The 18,210-nt window shown below is 39.2% G+C and overlaps 1 protein-coding gene across 8 annotated transcripts in view; it reads left to right on the top strand.

Annotated features, from left to right (window-relative positions):
• Positions 1 to 18,210, top strand: part of TANC2 (tetratricopeptide repeat, ankyrin repeat and coiled-coil containing 2) — a 357,539-nt gene that overhangs the window by 303,311 nt on the left and 36,018 nt on the right. For all 8 annotated transcript variants that reach the window (XM_030843275.2, XM_060290546.1, XM_060290544.1 and 5 more), the window contains one exon: positions 11,242 to 11,350. In XM_030843275.2, the coding sequence (XP_030699135.1) occupies positions 11,242 to 11,350 (109 nt within the window). The remainder of the gene's footprint in view (positions 1 to 11,241; positions 11,351 to 18,210) is intronic.

The following is an 18,210-nucleotide window of genomic DNA, read 5'->3' as shown; positions in this document are numbered from 1 at the left end:
AAGGAGTTTATTAGATTATGTACAGAAGGAAATATAAAGCCATTGAAGAATTTTGAGGTGAATTTTGATCAGGTTTCTGTGTGGGCCAGGAAGGAGGCAGTGGAGAGAATGAGTGGATTGCAAGTATCCAAGAGAGACGATGCAAAGGGGGGAGAAAAACAGCAGCTGATGTTATGCCTGAGTGACTGGAAGTATTTTTAAAAAATAAAGAACTCTTAAGGGGATTTGGTTTTAAGGGAAGACTTCAGCTTCAAGCAGCATCGTTTGACAGGTCATTTGGAGGTAGAGGGATCAGCAGGCAGCTAGAGAAGCAAAGGAAATCTCAGTGCTAGAGATGCTGTTGCAGTGAGAGCTGAAGCCAGGAGTCGAGGGGAGGGCTACCTGTGAAAGAAGAGTGAATGGGGAATAGAGCAAAGAAGTTAATGTAACCGAAGGAAAGGAAAAGTGCCAAGGTAGTGTCACAGATGTCAAGAAAAGAGACAGTTTCAAGGAAAATAGTCCATAAGACCTAAAGCTGGAGGGAGAAAATAGAAAAAGATCAAAGGCTAAAAGAAAACCAATTAAGAGGCTCCTGGTGATCTTAGAGAATGGTGAGGCTAGGAGTCAAAAGGAATAAGGTTTGGCTTCAGTGCCTCCCTGTTGCCTGTGGTGTTGAATACCGACTCCTCAGCCCAGAATCTTAACTTTCCTGGGAAGCCAAAGCAGTTGACTTGTTTCTCCCCATACATCCTCTGGGATTGTAAACATTCGCCTTTATATGTTCGTTCATTCTGTTCCCTCCATCTTCTACGCCTTTCCCCACTTTCCTATTTTCCTACCTATCAGCATCACACTCAAACTTCCAGGACCCAGAGACAAAGGATTTCTCTTGCAGGAAGACTTTCAATTCCCTCTCTCTCCTCAGAATCACTGTTACATTTAATTTCAGGAACTCAGTAGCAGTCAAGAGGTTCAGAGCACAAGCTTGGTAATCAGATAGACCTGGGATGGAATCTGGGTTCTGTCACTTACTGTGCTGTCTTAGTGGAGTCACTTCCCCTCTCTGATTTTTATATCTAATATCTGTAAAATGGGGATAATGATATTTACTTACTTGTGGTGGTGTGGGAAGTAAATGAAATGATGTATATGAAACAGCATATTGCCTGGTTCATGTTTATTTTCAGAAATGGACTCATAGTAATGTATTTTATATTTGTACTTCTTTGTAGCACATACCACAATCAGTGCCCACTCTGCTCCATCCACCACTCCAGCCAGAATGCTAGCTTCTTGCAAACTCATCTCTGTATCGTTGTCTGGTAAATTGCATCATGGACTTTAATTCTTTGTTCGTTCTTGTAGCCAAGCCCTTGGTCATGTGACTTTGCAGGGACTTGTTTTGGTTAACACTTGCCATCTTCAATGAGAGGGATGTAAACAAAAAATTAGAAGTGTTATATTTGAAATTTATAGCCCTAAATAAGTATAAAAGAAAGTTAAATAAATGTTCAAATGTTGTATTCTTAAAAAAAAAAAAAAGGTTTGGGAGTGAGCAAATAATAAGAAAAATAGACATAAATGTAGACAACTCCACATATAGGCACATTCAGACTATGGATTAGCCAGTGACATCATATTTTGTCAGAATAGTAAGGTACAGGGGAGGGACCTTCAAGGTGGCGGACGAGTAAGATATGGAGATTGCCTTCCTCCCCACAAATACATCAAAAATACATCTACATGTGGAACAACTCCTACAGAACACCTACTGAACGCTGGCAGAAGACCTCAGACTTCCAAAAAGACACCTTCAGACGACCTACACGCAGAGGCGGGGCCAAATCCAAAGCTGAACCCCAGGAGCTGTGTGAACAAAGAAGAGAAAGGGAAATCTCTCTATGCAGCCTCAGGAGCAGCAGATTAAATCTCCACAATCAACCTGATGTACCCTGCATCTGTAGAATACCTGAATAGACAATGAATCATCCCAAAATTGAGACGGTGGACTTTGGGAGCAACTGTAGACTTGGCGTTTGCTTTCTGCATCTAATTCATTTCTAGTTTTATGTTTATCTTAGTTTAGTATTTACAGCTGATTATCAATGGCAGATTTGTTTATTGATTTAGTTGCTTTCTTCCTTTATATATACATTTTTTTCCTTTTTCTCTTTTTGTGTGTATGTGTATGCTTCTTTGTGTGATTTTGTCTGTATAGCTTTCTTTTACCATTTGTGCTACGGTTCTGTCTGTCCATGTTTTTTTGTTTTTTGAAGTATAGTTTTTAGCACTTGTTATCATTGGTGGATTTGCTTTTTGGTTTTGTTGCTCTCTTCTTTCTTTTCTTTTTTATTACTTTTTAATTTTTAAATTTTTAATAATTTTTTTATTTTAATAACTTTATTTTATTTATTTTTCTTTTTTTTCTTCTGAGCCAAGTGGCTGACAGGGTCTTGGTTCTCCGGCCAGGTGTTAGACCTGAGCCTCTGAGATGGGAGAGCTGAGTTCAGGACATTGGTCCACCAGAAGCCTCCTGTCCCCTCGTAATATCAATGAGCAAGAGCTCTCCCAGAGATCTCGATCTCAACGCTTAGACCCAGCTACACACAACGACCAGCAAGCTACAGTACTGGACACCCCATGCCAAACAATTAGCAAGACAGGAACACAACCCCACCCATTAGCAGAGAGGCTGCCTAAAATCATAGTAAGTTCACAGATACCCCAAAACACACCACCAGACGTGGTCCTGCCCACCAGAAAGACAAGATCCAGCCTCATCCACCAGAACACAGGCGCTAGTCCACTCCACCAGGAAGCCTACACAACCCACTGAACCAACCTTACCCACTGGGGGCAGACACCAAAAACAACAGGAACTACGAACCTGCAGCCCCTGAAAAGGAGACACCAAACACAGTACATTAAGCAAAATGAGAAGACAAAGAAATATGCAGCAGATGAAGGAGCAAAGTAAAAACCCACCAGACCAAACAAATGAAGAGGAAATAGGCAGTCTACCTGAAAAAGAATTCAGAGTAATGATAGTAAAGATGATCCAAAATCTTGGAAATAGAATGGAGAAAATACAAGAAACATTTAACAAGGACCTAGCAGAACTAAAGAGGAAACAAACAATGATGAACAACACAATAAATGAAATTAAAAGTTCTCTAGAAGGAATCAATAGCAGAATAACTGAGGCAGAAGAATGGATAAGTAACCTGGAAGATAAAATAGTGGAAATAACTACTGCAGACCAGAATAAAGAAAAAAGAATGAAAAGAATTGAGCACCGTCTCAGAGACCTTTGAGACAACATTAAACGAACCATATTTGAATTATAGGGGTCCCAGAAGAAGAAGAGAAAAAGCAAGGGACTGAGAAAATATTTGAAGAGATTATAGTTCAAAACTTCCCTAATATGGGAAAGGAGATAGTCAATCAAGTCCAGGAAGCACAGAGAGTTCCATACAGGATAAATCCAAGGAGAAACATGCCAAGACACATATTATTCAAACTATAAAAAATTAAATGCAAAGAAAAAATATTAAAAGCAGCAAGGGAAAAGCAACAAATAACATACAAGGGAATCCCCATAAAGTTAACAGCTGATCTTTCAGCAGAAACTCTGCAAGCCAGAAGGGAGTGGCAGGACATATTTAAAGTGATGAAAGGGAAGAACCTACAACCAAGATTACTCTACCCAGCAAGGATCTCATTCAGATTCGACGGAGAAATTAAAACCTTTACAGACAAGCAAAAGCTAAGAGAATTCAGCGCCACCAAACCCACTTTACAACAAATGCTAAAGGAACTTCTCTAGGCAGGAAACACAAGAGAAGGAAAAGGCCTACAATAACAAACCCAAGACAATTAAGAAAATGGTAATAGGAACATACATATCGATAATTACCTTAAATGTAAATGGATTAAATGCTCCAACCAAAAGGTATAGACTGGCTGAATGGATACAAAAACAAAACCCATATATATGCTGTCTACAAGAGACCCGCTTCAGACCTGCGGGCACATACAGACTGAAAGTGAAGGGATTAAAAAAGATATTCCATGCAAATGGACATCAAAAGAAAGCTGGAGCAGCAGTTCTCATATCAGACAAAATAAACTTTAAAATAAAGACTATTACAAGAGACAAAGAAGGACACTACATAATGATCAAGGGATCAATCCAAGAAGAAGATATAACAATTGTAAATATTTATGCACCCAACATAGGAGCACCTCAATACATAAGGTAAATCCTAACAGCCATAAAAGGGGAAATCGACAGTAGCACAGTCATAATAGGGGACTTTAACACCCCACTTTCACCAGTGGACAGATCATCCAAAAAGAAAATAAATAAGGAAACACAAGCTTTAAATGACACATTCAACAAGATGGACTTAATTGATATTTAGAGGACATTCCATCCAAAAACAGCGGAATACACTTTCTTCTCAAGTGCTCATGGACCATTCTCCAGGATCATATCTTGGGTCACAAATCAAGCCTTGGTAACTTTAAGAAATTTGAAATTATATCAAGTATCTTTTCTGACCACAACACTATAAGACTGGATATCAATTACAGGGAAAAAAACCTGTAAAAAATACAAACACATGGAGGCTAAACAATACACTACTAAATAACCAAGAGATCACTGAAGAAATCAAAGAGAAAATCAAAAAATACCTAGAGACAAAAGACAACAAAAACACGACGACCCACAACCTATGGGACGCAGCAAAAGTAGTTTTAAGAGGGAAGTTTATAGCAATACAATCCTACCTCAAGAAACAAGAAACATCTCAAATAAACAACCTAACCTTACACCTAAAGCAATTAGAGAAAGAAGGACAAAAACACATCAAACTTAGCAGAAGGAAAGAAATCATAAAGATCAGATCAGAAATAAATGAAAAAGAAATGAAGGAAACGATAGCAAAGATCAGTAAAACTAAAACCTGGCTCTTTGAGAAGATAAACTATTAGCCAGACTCATCAAGAAAAAAAGGGAAAAGACTCAAATAGAATTAGAAATGAAAAAGGAGAAGTAACAACTGACACTTCAGAAATACAAAGGATCATGAGAAATTACTACAAGCAACTATATGCCAATAAAATGGACAACATGGAAGACATGGACAAATTCTTAGAAAAGCACAACCTTCCGAGACTGAACCAGGAAGAAATAGAAAATAGAAACAGACCAATCAGAAGCACTGAAATTGAGACTGTGATTAAAAAAATTTAAAAAAGATGGCTTCACAGGCGAATTCTCTCAAACATTTAGAGAATAGCTAACACATATCCTTCTCAAACTCTTCCAAAATATAGCAGAGGGAGGAACACTCCCAAACTCATTCTATGAGCCCACCATCACCCTGATACCAAAACCAGACAGAGATGTCACTAAAAGAGAAAACTACAGGCCAATATCACTGATGAACATAGATGCAAAAATCCTCAAGAAAATACTAGCAAACAGAATCCAACAGCACATTAAAAGGATCATACACCTTGATCAAGTGGGGTTTATCACAGGAATGCAAGGATTCTTCAATATATGCAAATCAATCGATGTGATACACCATATTAACAAATTGAAGGAGAACCATATGATCATCTCAATAGATGCAGAAAAAGCTTTTGACAAAATTCAACACCCATTTATGATAAAAACCCTCCAGAAAATAGGCATATAGGGAACTTACCTCAACATAATGAAGGCCATATATGACAAACACACAGCCAGCATCATTTTCAATGGTGAAAAACTGAAACCATTTCCACTAAGATCAGGAACAAGACAAGGTTGCCTACTCTCACCACTATTATTCAACATAGTTTTGGAAGTTTTAGCCACAGCAATCAGAGACGGCAAAGAAATAAAAGGAATCCAAATAGGAAAAGAAGAAGTAAAACTGTCAATGTTTGCAGATGACATGATACTATACATAGAGAATCCTAAAGATGGTACCAGAAAACTACTAGAGCTAATCAATGAATTTGGTAGAGTAGCAGGATACAAAATTAATGCACAGAAATCTCTTGCATTCCTATACACTAATGATGAAAAATCTGAAAGAGATATTAAAGAAACACTCCCATTTACCATTGCAACAAAAAGAATAAAATACCTAGGAATAAACCTACCTAAGGAGACAAAAGACCTGTATGCAGAAAACTATAAGACACTGATGAAAGGAATTAAAGATGATAGAAACAGATGGTGAGAGATACCATGTTCTTGGTTGGAAGAATCAACATTGTGAAAATGACTGTACTACCCAAAGCAATCTACAGATTCAGTAGAATCCCTATCAAACTACCAATGGCATTTTTCACAGAACTAGAACAAAAAATTTCACAATTTGTATGGAAACACAAAAGACCCCAAATAGCCAAAGCAATCTTGAGAAAGAAAAATGGATCTGGAGGAACCAGGCTCCCTGACTTCAGACTATACTACAAAGCTACAGTCAGCAAGACAGTATGGTACTGGCACGGAAACAGAAATATAGATCAATGAAACAGGATAGAAAGCCCAGAGATAAACCCACACACATATGGTCACCTTATCTTTGATAAAGGAGGCAAGAATATACAATGGAGAAAAGACAGCCTCTTCAATAAGTGGTGCTGGGAAAACTGGACAGCTACATGTGAAAGAATGAAATTAGAACACTCCCTAACACCATACACAAAAATAAACTTAAAATGGATTAAAGACGTAAATGTAAGGCCAGACACTATAAAACTCTTAGAGGAAAACATAGGCAGAACACTCTGTGACATAAATCACAACAAGATCCTTTTTGACCCACCTGCTAGAGAAATGGAAATAAAAATAAACAAATGGGACCTAAGGAAACTTAAAAGCTTTTGCACAGCAAAGGAAACCATAAACAAGATGAAAAGACAACCCTCAGAATGGGAGAAAATATTTGCAAAGGAAGCAACTGACAAAGGATTAATCCCCAAAATATACAAACAGCTCATGCAGCTCAATATCAAAAAAACAAACAACCCGGGCTTCCCTGGTGGCGCAGTGGTTGAGAGTCTGCCTGCCGATGCAGGGGACGCGGGTTCGTGCCCCGGTCCGGGAAGATCCCACATGCCGCGGAGCGGCTGGGCCCGTGAGCCATGGCCGCTGAGCCTGCGCATCCGGAGCCTGTGCTCCACAACGGGAGAGGCCACAACAGTGAGGGGCCCGCATAGCGCAAATAAATAAAAAACAAAACAAAACAAAAAAAACAACCCAATCCAAAAATGGGCAGAAAACCTAAGACATTTCTCCAAAGAAGATATACAGATTGCCAACAAACTTATGACAGGTTGGTCAACATCACTAATCATTAAAGAAATGCAAATCAAAACTACAATGAGGTATCACCTCACACCTGTCAGAATGGCTATCATCAAAAAATCTACAAGCAATAAATGCTGGAGAGGGTGTGGAGAAGAGGGAACCCTCTTGCACTGTTGGTGGGAATGTAAATTGATACAGCCACTATGGAGAACAGTATAGAGGTTCCTTAAAAAACTAAAAATAGAACTACCATACGACCCAGCAATCCCAGTACTGGGCATATACCCTGAGAAAACCATAATTCAGAAAGAGTCATGTACCACAATGTTCATTGCAGCTCTATCTGCAATAGCCAGGACATGGAAGCAACCTAAGTGTCCATCGACAGATAAATGCATAAAGAAGATATGGCACATATATACAATGGAATATTACTCAGCCATAAAGAGAAACAAAATTGAGTTATTTGTAGTGAGGTGGATGGACCTAGAGACTGTCATACAGAGTGAAGTAAGTCAGAAAGAGAAAAACAAATAGCATATGCTAACACATATATATGGAATCTTAAAAAAAAAAAAAAAAGGTTCTGCTGAGCCTAAGGGCAGGACAGGAATAAAGACACAGACGTAGAGAATCGACTTGAGGACACAGGGAGGGTGAAGGGTAAGCTGAGACGAAGTGGGAGAGTGGCATGGATATATATATACTACCAAATGTAAAACAGATAGCTAGTGGGAAGCAGCCGCATAGCACAGGGAGATCAGCTTGGTGCTTTGTGTCCACCTCGAGGGGTGGGATAGGGAGGGTGGGAGGGAGACACAAGAGGGAGGAGAAATGGGGATATATGTATATGTATAGCGGATTCACTTTATTATACAACAGAAACTGACACCTCATTGTAAGGCAATTATATTCCAATAAAGGTGTTAAAGAAAAATAGTAAGGTACAAATGGAAATGCCAGCATGTAATGGAAATTGCTGTTTTACCTTTTGTGTCCTAAACACCATAAGCTTAGAGTCCAGTGAACTGATCAGAATCATTCTTTTATGAATAATGTAATATGCTTGTATCCAAAAAGAAAGAAACTAGTGTTGTCACCTTCATCTTTTCCTTGACCCATATGGCTTGCTGTTTCTCCTCAGTGCCTGATCAACAATAACAAAAGCAAGCACTGTCCTCTGTAGCTGGCTGAAATGCACACTAGAGAGATGGAAGCATCTTCCCAGGGTGTCCTAGTCACGGTAGTAAACTAAATGCACTAGGGCAAGTCAGTTCCGTGTCTAACTGACAATTCATATCCTTGTCAGCCATGAGCTTTATCCTTATTTCTCACCGGCGTGGATACTCATTAATGGCCTGAAGCATAAGTGGTGGATCGTATTCAGAAGTTCTAGTCACTATGTACAGCCATGGATGAGACGCTTAATGTAATAATTCTTACACCAGGGAGGCTACAATAATTTCATTGTTAATAACTGGTTAGGATTTTGAGAACTTGAGATAGGGAACTTTTAGAAATGGTTCTCATTAACTTCTGTTAAAATAGCCTACCAACTACATTGGGCTTTCAAAGGATATATAAAAGTTCAGTAGCAATTTCTAGATTTTGTGAGTGTGAAACAACCCTGGGCTCATATCTTCAGATGACACTGATGATTCCATACAAGATACAGTTGTCTGAGACATTCTCTCAATTAAATAACTTTCTTTCCTTTATGGTTAGTCTTGTCTGATCAAGTAAGATGACCTGGTATCCACTAGAATTCAGAAATTCTATGAAGCCAAAGGTTAGAACATGGTAGAAATTCTTTTTAAAGTTTTATAGGATGATTCCTACCTAAGATGGGAACTGTCCCATCCTCTGTTCTCCAAGTTCTTTACTGAAGCTTAAAAAAAAGGGAGGGAGGAAGGGAGGAAGGAAAGGAAGAAGGAAGGAAGGATATGTTTGTTTTTCAGACTTCAGTATTAGACATCTTCAAATGTTAAACCTGGCAGAGTAGCCAGTGTTAAATATGAGAGAAAATCATCCAGTAGACATTTGGGCCTTTTCTCAGCGAAGAGTCACCAACAAAAATTCATTTGCTGTTTTTCCTTCTGTTTGATTAATTCATTAGGCTTGAAACTGAGATAATAGTTTGATTTTCCTCCTCTATGACACATCAAGTGAAAGGAGTAAAAGAGTTGTGTTGTCAGTAGCATAGAGAACTCCGCTGACACTAACCTGGTTGGGGAGTAGAGAGACAGTTCTAAGTGTCACAGTTCCTATAGACTACAGCAAATGTGGTAAGAAGGCACAGCCCAAAGGTGACCCAGTATCCTTTCTTTAATGTCTGATCTTGCTTCCAAACAAAATTTTTTTTAATAAATTTATTTATTTGTTTTATTTTTGGCTTATGTTGGGTCTTCGTTGCTGTGCGCGGGCTTTCTCTAGTTGCGGCGAGCGGAGGCTACTCTTCATTGCGGTGCGTAGGCTTCTCACTTCAGTGGCTTCTCTTGTTGCGGAGCACAGGCTCTAGGCGTGCGGGCTTCAGTAGTTGTGGCATGTGAGCTCTAGAGCACGGGCTCACTATTTGTAGTACACTGGCTTAGTTACTCTGTGGCATGTGGGATCTTCCCGGACCAGGGCTCAAACCTGTGTCTCCTGCATTGACAGGCGTATTCTTAACCACTGCACCACCAGGGAAGCCCCCCAGAAAATTTTATTGAGAATTTTTATGTGCAATACACAATGTTTGGCACTGTGGAGAGTATAAACAACTCGGGATTTCTGTCATAAATGTAAATAAACATACAGAATCCTGCATGCATACACATACCTTACATACATACACATATACATATATACATTCACACTTAAAGGCATATATCATTAGTATGCTTTGAGCTGGAAGAAATAGGAAACATCAACTCAAATGGATTAAACAATAAAGAAATTTATCACTTCATATAACAAGCAGTCCAAAATTAGGGCCGCTTCTGATGCCGTACAGTCAGGACTCAGGCTCTATTTTTCAGCAGTTTTCTTAGCTTAGCCTTTTTGTTGGCTTTGTCGTCAGGCCAGCTGACCACGTGATTACAGGAGGGCTGTGGCAGTACTGAGCATCCTGGGCAGATAAGACAACATGAAGAGGCAGAGAAAAGGGTTTTCTCTTTCATGAGCAGATTGGGGATCTGTTGACGAGGAGATGGGGGGTGAGAATGATGCCATCAGGAAACCTACAGTCTAGTAGAGGAGAGAGCATGTAAGAGTGTGGTAGACACTGTACTAAAGGCATATACAACCGATGATGATTGCACCAAAGACAGAGTGCTGTGTTCTCGGCTGGGAGAAAATGTTAGAGAGAAAGGATAGAGGCTTGGTAGAGGCTGATCAGAGAAGACTTCACTTGGGGAAGAGGTTGTTAATCCAGTTTGGGACATGTTGAGTTTAAGGTACTATAGGACCTCTAGGTAGAGAAATCCAGTAGATAGTTGATGTATATTGATCTAAAGCTGAAACATCTAGATAGAGAAAAAGATAATAGGGTTTAGGTGGTGGCGAAGGCTCTGAGGATGGATGAGCTAAATCCAGAAGACACACTAGGACCAAAACTGAGATCCTGAGGAAGCAGGATCCTGACTTTTAAAGCATGGGTGAAATAAGAGGAGTTGACAGAGACAGAAAATAAAAGTGGATCTTCTAATGCCATCTATGTGTGGGATGGGTGTAAGCCAACTAGAAATGACATTCTGTGATATTCACACATGTGATTTGGGTAAAGGACCAGTAAAAGCTAGGAACCGTTCACTACCCGTTACTTGCCCAATAGCAGGTGCCCTTCCCTAAGAAACTGGTTGAATGAGACAGAGTTTCATTGGAGGTATGGCTAGACCTGAACAGTCGTCCACCCAAAGGAGAAATGGAGCATTACATTTTCTAAAATGGGTCTTTTTTTTTGGCAGGAGTGGTCACACATTACTTGCCTTCTGGTTTTCCCGCCAAGAGGGAAAACTAAACCGACAGCAGACAATTGAACTGGGACATCACATCCTCAAAGCACACATTTTTAAGGTAATTAAAGAAGTTGGAGGTGTTTTTCTTTCCATTTCCATCAGGCTTTCCTTAACACTGTGTGTATGAAGCTACTGTTATGTCAGTGTGGCCCCTGCTTTCTGAAATCAGTTTGTTGCAAAATTGGTCCATCTCCTAAAATTTCTGACCCGTTCCTCCCTAGGACTTTGAAAGAAAGCCACATTTGTCATCTCCCAGTTTAGTGGATTGCTAGGCTTTCCAGGAAAGGTACATATATAATCATTTATGTAAGAAGCATATACACATACACATGTGTACTCCATATATGACCCACCACCTTCTGAGACGAGTCACGTTGTAGCATTAGTTGCAGGTTTTCACAATGTCTAAAAAAAATCGCTGAGAGCAGTTTACTCTCTCAGTGTTCTCATAATTGTTTTAGTGAAGATTTTAATATTCCTGGTGCTGTGATTTTCAAACTCTTTGTCTAGAACCAACTATAACCTTCCTTTAAGCTACTTTCCCCATTCCCTCTTCAAATTATAATCCCAGTTTTTCGCAGTAGTTTCAAAACATTTAAGGACTCCAAGCATCAGCCTCCCTGTCCCAACATCCACACGGCTGGAGTGGAGGACCCAGAGAAGGGCACGTAATTCATCTGTTTGTGCTTGTATGCATTCATTTGTTTATTCAGTGCTTACTGAGGCATTGTACTAGGTACTAGGGATACACAAGCCAAAAATATACAGCCCCTAATCTCAAGGAATTTATTGTCTAGATATCAGTTGTGGGGCAAAGGACAGAAGTCAAGGAAGAAATTTGTTTTCCTGATTTTCCTAGCCCACAGCTTGCTATTTCATCTGCCACCTACAATCCCTACAATCTCTTCAGACCACTTTTGCTGCTCCCAGATTGAGAAATACAGAGATCTTAAATAGTCCTCTGGCTGGGACTTCCCCCAAGAGATACTGTTGAAGATAAAACAGTTCTGTTCTCTTCAGAGAGAAAAATGACATTAAGGGCAACTTCAGGAGCCTAGCAAATTCTTCCCAGTATATAAGTACACAGCTAGAGAAGCCTTTTCATCAGATGGACAGAAGTAAAACCCACAGTGACAAGTCCTTTATTTGAATCATAATTGTCTTATTAATAAATCACTCTACCAAAAATGACCTTACCTAATGAGAGCAGAATGAGACTCTTTTAACAGGAAAGGTGTCTCATTCCAATTTCAAGTGGACCAAAAAGTATCTGCTACTTCTACAAACTGTAAGATGAGTATCCTTCAATTAGACGGGAAAGTAACTTACATATTAAGCATCACTGCTTTAAACGCTTGAACATTTGTCATCACCCTCTGCCTAGGATCAGATGCAATGAAGATGATGTCTGTCTTTATGCCCTGCACCATAAAATAAATACCACATGAAACAGATAAATGATATGAAGTTTCATTTGATCCCCTGTGACTTTATCCACTACAGGGAGATCTACGTTTATTTTTTTTTTATATCCCCACGGCTTAATTTATTTTATAACCAGACGTTTGTACCTCTTGATCCCTTCACCTACTTCATCCTCCCCACAACCCCCTCCTCTCTGGCAACCACCAGCCCGTCATAGAGACCTACACTTAAACCATACACTCCTGTCACTGACACAGTTTTATCTTATGTTGCTGCAGACAGCATGGTTGCCTGAGATAAGACTGGCTCCGTGTGTGATTCAGGCCATAAATACTTGGGTGTATAGCATGTGGTGATGACGTGACTGCAAGCTGAAGAATGTGGACTCGGACCATGGTTTTCCTGATGCTGCAGTTTTCAGGGTCCTCTAAATGCAGCGTGCTCCCTGTTGATAGCCTTAAGCTTCTCTCAGACTGCCAGAGTTCTCACTTCCTATCAGCTGAGGGTCATGAAAAGGCAAAGACAGACTCAGTGCTTAAACTCAGCGCCACTTAGAACTGCCAATCAGCAATGACATATAGTCCAATGCATATTTCTTTCCAATTAGTTTTAAATTTCCCTTATTTTATCTTTGTTCATGAAAAGTTACATATGATGTCATTAATCACCTTAAAAATATGAGGTTGAGTGTCTGTAATTCTGGATATTTGGTATATTTACAGAGTTGTGTAATTATTACCACTATTAGTACATTTCCATCACCTTAAAAATAAACCTTGTGTCTATTTGTAGTCACTCCCCATGAGCTTCCCCCAACTCCTGGCAACCACTAATCTACTGTCTATAAGTTTGACTCTTCTGGACATCTAGTATAAATGGAATCATACAATCCCTGGTTGTCTATGTCTGGCTTCTTTCACTTAGCATGATGATTTTAGGGTTCATCCATTTTGTAGCATGTATCAGTACTTGATTCCTTCTTATTGCCAAATAATACTCCTTTTTGTTTATCCATTCGCTAGTTGCACATTTCAGTTGTTTCCACTTTTCGGCTGTTGTGAATAACGCTGCTATGAACATAGCATACAGGGTTTTTTTTCCTCTTTTTATTTTTTAAAAATAAAATTAGACATATTAAAGTGAATAACTCATTGGCATTTAGTACACTTACAATGTTAGTGTTCAGGTTTTTGTGTGGACATGTCTTCAGTTCTCCCAAAGGAGTGAGAGGTCTGAGTCCCTCATCGGGCTCCCCAGCCTGGGTGTCCTGCACCGGGAAGATGAGTCCCCAGAGCATTTGGCTTTGAAGGCCAGTGGCGATTACTTTTGGGAGTCCCAAAGAGCTGCAGGAATAGAGTGGCTAAATGGACTGAAAAAAAAAAAAAAAGGCCTGTATATATGCTGCCTACAAGAGACTCACTTCAGTTCAAAGATACACAGACTGAAAGTAAGGGGATAGAAAAAGGTATTCCATGCAAATGGAAACAAAAAGAAAGTTGGGCTGGCATTACTTATACAAAATAGACTTTAAAACAAGGACTAGCGAAGAAGGGTAAAGGGATCAATGATAATGATAAAGGGATCAATGATACATAATGATAAAGGAGTAAAGGGATCAATCCAACAAGAAGATGTAACAATTGTAAATATGGATGCATAGTAGCACATAAATACATAAAGCAAATTTTAACAAACATAAAGGGAGAAATTGACAGTAATATAATAATAGTAGGGGACTTAATACCCCACTCATATCAATGGACAGATCATCCAGACAGAAAATCAACAAAGAAACACTAGGCTTAAATGACAATTATGGAATTAATAGATATGTACAGAACGTTTCATCCAAAAACAGCAGAACACACACTTTCTTCAAGTGCACATGGAACATTCTCTAGAATAGAGCAAATGCTATTCCACGAACAGTTCTCAATAAATTTAAGAAGATTGAATTATATCAAGCATCTTTTTTGACCACAGTGGTATGAGAGTACAAATCAACTATAAGGAAAAAAACTACAAAAAACACAAACAAGGGGCCTTCCCTGGTGGCACAGTGGTTGAGAGTCCACCTGCCAATGCAGGGGACACGGGTTCGTGCCCCGGTCCGGGAGGATCCCACATGCCGTGGAGTGGCTGGGCCTGTGAGCCATGGCCGCTGAGCCTGTGTGTCTGGAGCCTGTGCTCCACAACGGGAGAGGCCACAACAGTGAGAGGCCCACATACCGCCAAAAAAAAAAACACAAACACATGAACTCCAAACAACACACTACTAAACAACCAGTGAGTCACTGAGGAAATCAAAGAGGAAATAAAAAAATATCTAGAGATAAATGAAAATGGAAACACAATGATCCAGAGTCTATGGGATGCAGCAAAAGCAAGTCTAAGAAAGAAGTTTATAGTGATAGAAGCCTACCTCGGGAAACAGGAAAAATCTCAAACAATCTAACCTTACTCGTAAAGGAACTGGGAAAACAAACAAACAAAACCCAAAGTTAGTAGAAGAAAAGAAATCTTAAAGATCAGAGCAGAAATAAATGAATAGACAAAATAGAAAAGATCAATGAAATCAAGAGCTGCTTCTTTGAAAAAACAAACAAAATTGATAAATGTTTAGCCAGACTCATGAAGAAAAAGAGAGGGCCCAAATAAATAAAATCAAAAATGAAAGAGAAGTTATAACAAATAACCACAGAAATACAAAGGAGCATAAGAGATTACTACAAACAATTGTACACCAATAAAACGGACAACCTGAAGAAACAGATAAGTTCCTAGGAACTTACAATCTCCCAAGACTAAATAAGGAAGAAATAGAAAATATGAACAAATTGATTACCAGTAATGAAATTGAAAATTGAATCAATAATTAAAAAAAAAAACTCCCAACAAACAAAAGTCCAGGACCAGACAGCGTCACAGGTGAATTCTACCAAACATTTAAAGAGTTAATGCCTGTCCTTCTCAAGCTGTTCCAAAAACTTGAAGAGGAAGGAGCACTTCCAAATTCATTCTGTGTGGCCAGCATCACCCTGATACCAAAACCAGACAAAGACACCGCAAAGAAAGAAAATGACAAGCCCAGATCACTGATAAACATAGATACAAAAGTTCTCAACAAAATATTAGTAACCCGAATTCAATAATACATAATATAAAAAGGATCATACACCATGATCAAGTGGGATTTATCCTAGGGATGCAAGGATGGTTCAATATCTGCAAATCAATCAACATCTTACACCACATTAACAAAATGAAGGATAAAAATCATATGATTATCTCAGTAGATGCAGAAAAAGCTTTTGCCAAAATTCAACATCGATTTATAATAAAAAGTCTCAACAGAGTATACAGAGGGAACATACTTCAACATAATAAAAGTCGTATATGGCAAATCCATAGCCAACATCATCCTCAGTGATGAAAAGCTGAAAGCATTTCCTCTAAGATCAGGAACAAGACGAGGATACCCACTCTCACCACTTTTATTCAACATAGATTGGAAGTCCTAGCCACAAGAATCAGAGAAGGAAAAGAAATAAAAGGCATCCAAATTGGAAAGGAAGATGTAAAATTGTCACTGTTTGCAGGTGACATGATACTATATATAGAAAATCCTAAAGATGCTACCAAAAACCGTTGGAACTAATCAGTTAATTCAGTAAAGTTGCAGGACACAAAATTAATGAACAGATACCTGTTGTGTTTCTATACACTGATAACAAACTATTGGAAAGAGAACTTAAGAAAACAATCCCATTTACAATTGCATCAAAAAAAAATAAAATACCTAGGAATATATCTAACTAAAGCAGTAAAACACTTCTACCCAGAAAACTATAAGACACTGATGAAAGAAATCAAAAACTACACAAACAAATGGAAAGATATACCATACTCATGGATTGGAAGAATTAATATTGTTAAAATGACCATACCACCCAAGGCAATCTACAGATTCAGTGCAATCTCTGTCAAAACATGAAAGGCATTTTTCACAGAATTAGAACAAATAATTCTAAAATTTGTGTGGAAATGCAAAAGACCCTGAATAACAAAAGCAATCTTGAGAAAGAAGAACAAAGCTGGAGGTATCATGCTCCCTGGTTTCAAACTATACTACAAAGCTACAGTAATCAAAACAATATGGTACTGGCACAAAAACAGACACATAGATCAATGGAACAGAACAGAGAACCCAAAAATGAACCCACACTTATATAGTCAATTAATCCATGACAAAAGAGGCAAGAATATACAATGGGGAAAAGACAGCCTCTTCAATAAATGGTATTGGGAAAACTGGACAGTTACACACAAAAGAATCAAACTGGACTACTTTCTCACAAAGCAAACAGAGCAGATTAAGTTTTTTAAAAAAATACCTCCTCAGATCTACTTTGTGGTTCCCAAACTTCATTGTTAATATCTTGTGGCCCTCAGGATTTCCTGCTTTAACTCACTTGACCCAGATATTGGCAGAATAATAAGAAGATTGCTGTGAATTCCCTGGCGGTCCAGTGGTTAGGACTCCACACTTCCACTGCAGGGGCCCCAGGTTCAATCCCTGGTCAGGGAGCAAAGATCCTGCAAGCCACGCTGCACAGCCTTAAGAAAGAAGAAGAAGAAGATTGCCAGAGAATCTTGCCATCACAGCAGGAGATTTTAAAAAACAATTTATTCTAACTTCCTTTTGGAGAAGTCCAAGTAAAAGGCAAGCGTTAGTACATACAGTGGGACTTAGGCCAGTCATACTAGAGAAAATTTGTTGCTGATGGCAATCAAACCTATGTTGTTTCCCTGAGGATGAACAGATGTGATTATTTTAGGCTATGTTAGGGTGAGCAATGCTAGCTACTCTAACAACCCTGCACAATCTCAGTGACTTAACTAAGGCTTACTTTTCACTTTCGTTGCAGTCCAGTACAGATCGTTGGGCAGGCTTCTTCCACACAGTAGTTCCAGAATCTCCTAGGCCCTCAGGATCCTCCACTGGATCATCTGGCCTGCAATCAAGAGGAATAATAGAAAGTGTGGAGAAGCACACAGGGAATTTGGGGCCAAGGCTGGACATGACATATTACTTCTGCCCACATGTTATTAGCCAGGAGTCAGTCCCATGGCCCGCATAACTGTAAAGGAGGCTGGGAGATACAGTTTTCACAAATGCCCAGGACGGAAATGAGATGGAGATCAGTGATCACACTGCATTATCTCTGTTACCGTGTATACTTTACTAACTTGAATTTAAGAGATTGACTCAAGAAGGCTAGTAGAAAAGATCTGGGGGGAGGGGGGATTATATCCAGATAGAGCAGAAAAGAGAGGTATTAAGTAGATTTGTTTCCGCAGACTGCCAAGGTGGAGACAGTTTAAGTTAGCCCGTTCCTGCAGGACTAGTCTTCGTCTGCATCAGTGGATTGGCTTTGTTATGCCTGGGTATTGTTTGAGCAAGACTCTCTTCTCATTTGTTAGTACCACAAA

Source organism: Globicephala melas, chromosome 20, assembly GCF_963455315.2.
Source record: "Globicephala melas chromosome 20, mGloMel1.2, whole genome shotgun sequence".
Taxonomy (NCBI): Eukaryota; Metazoa; Chordata; class Mammalia; order Artiodactyla; family Delphinidae; genus Globicephala; species Globicephala melas.
The sequence above is the reverse complement of the archived record's forward strand: the minus strand, read 5'-3'. Positions and strand labels throughout refer to the sequence as shown.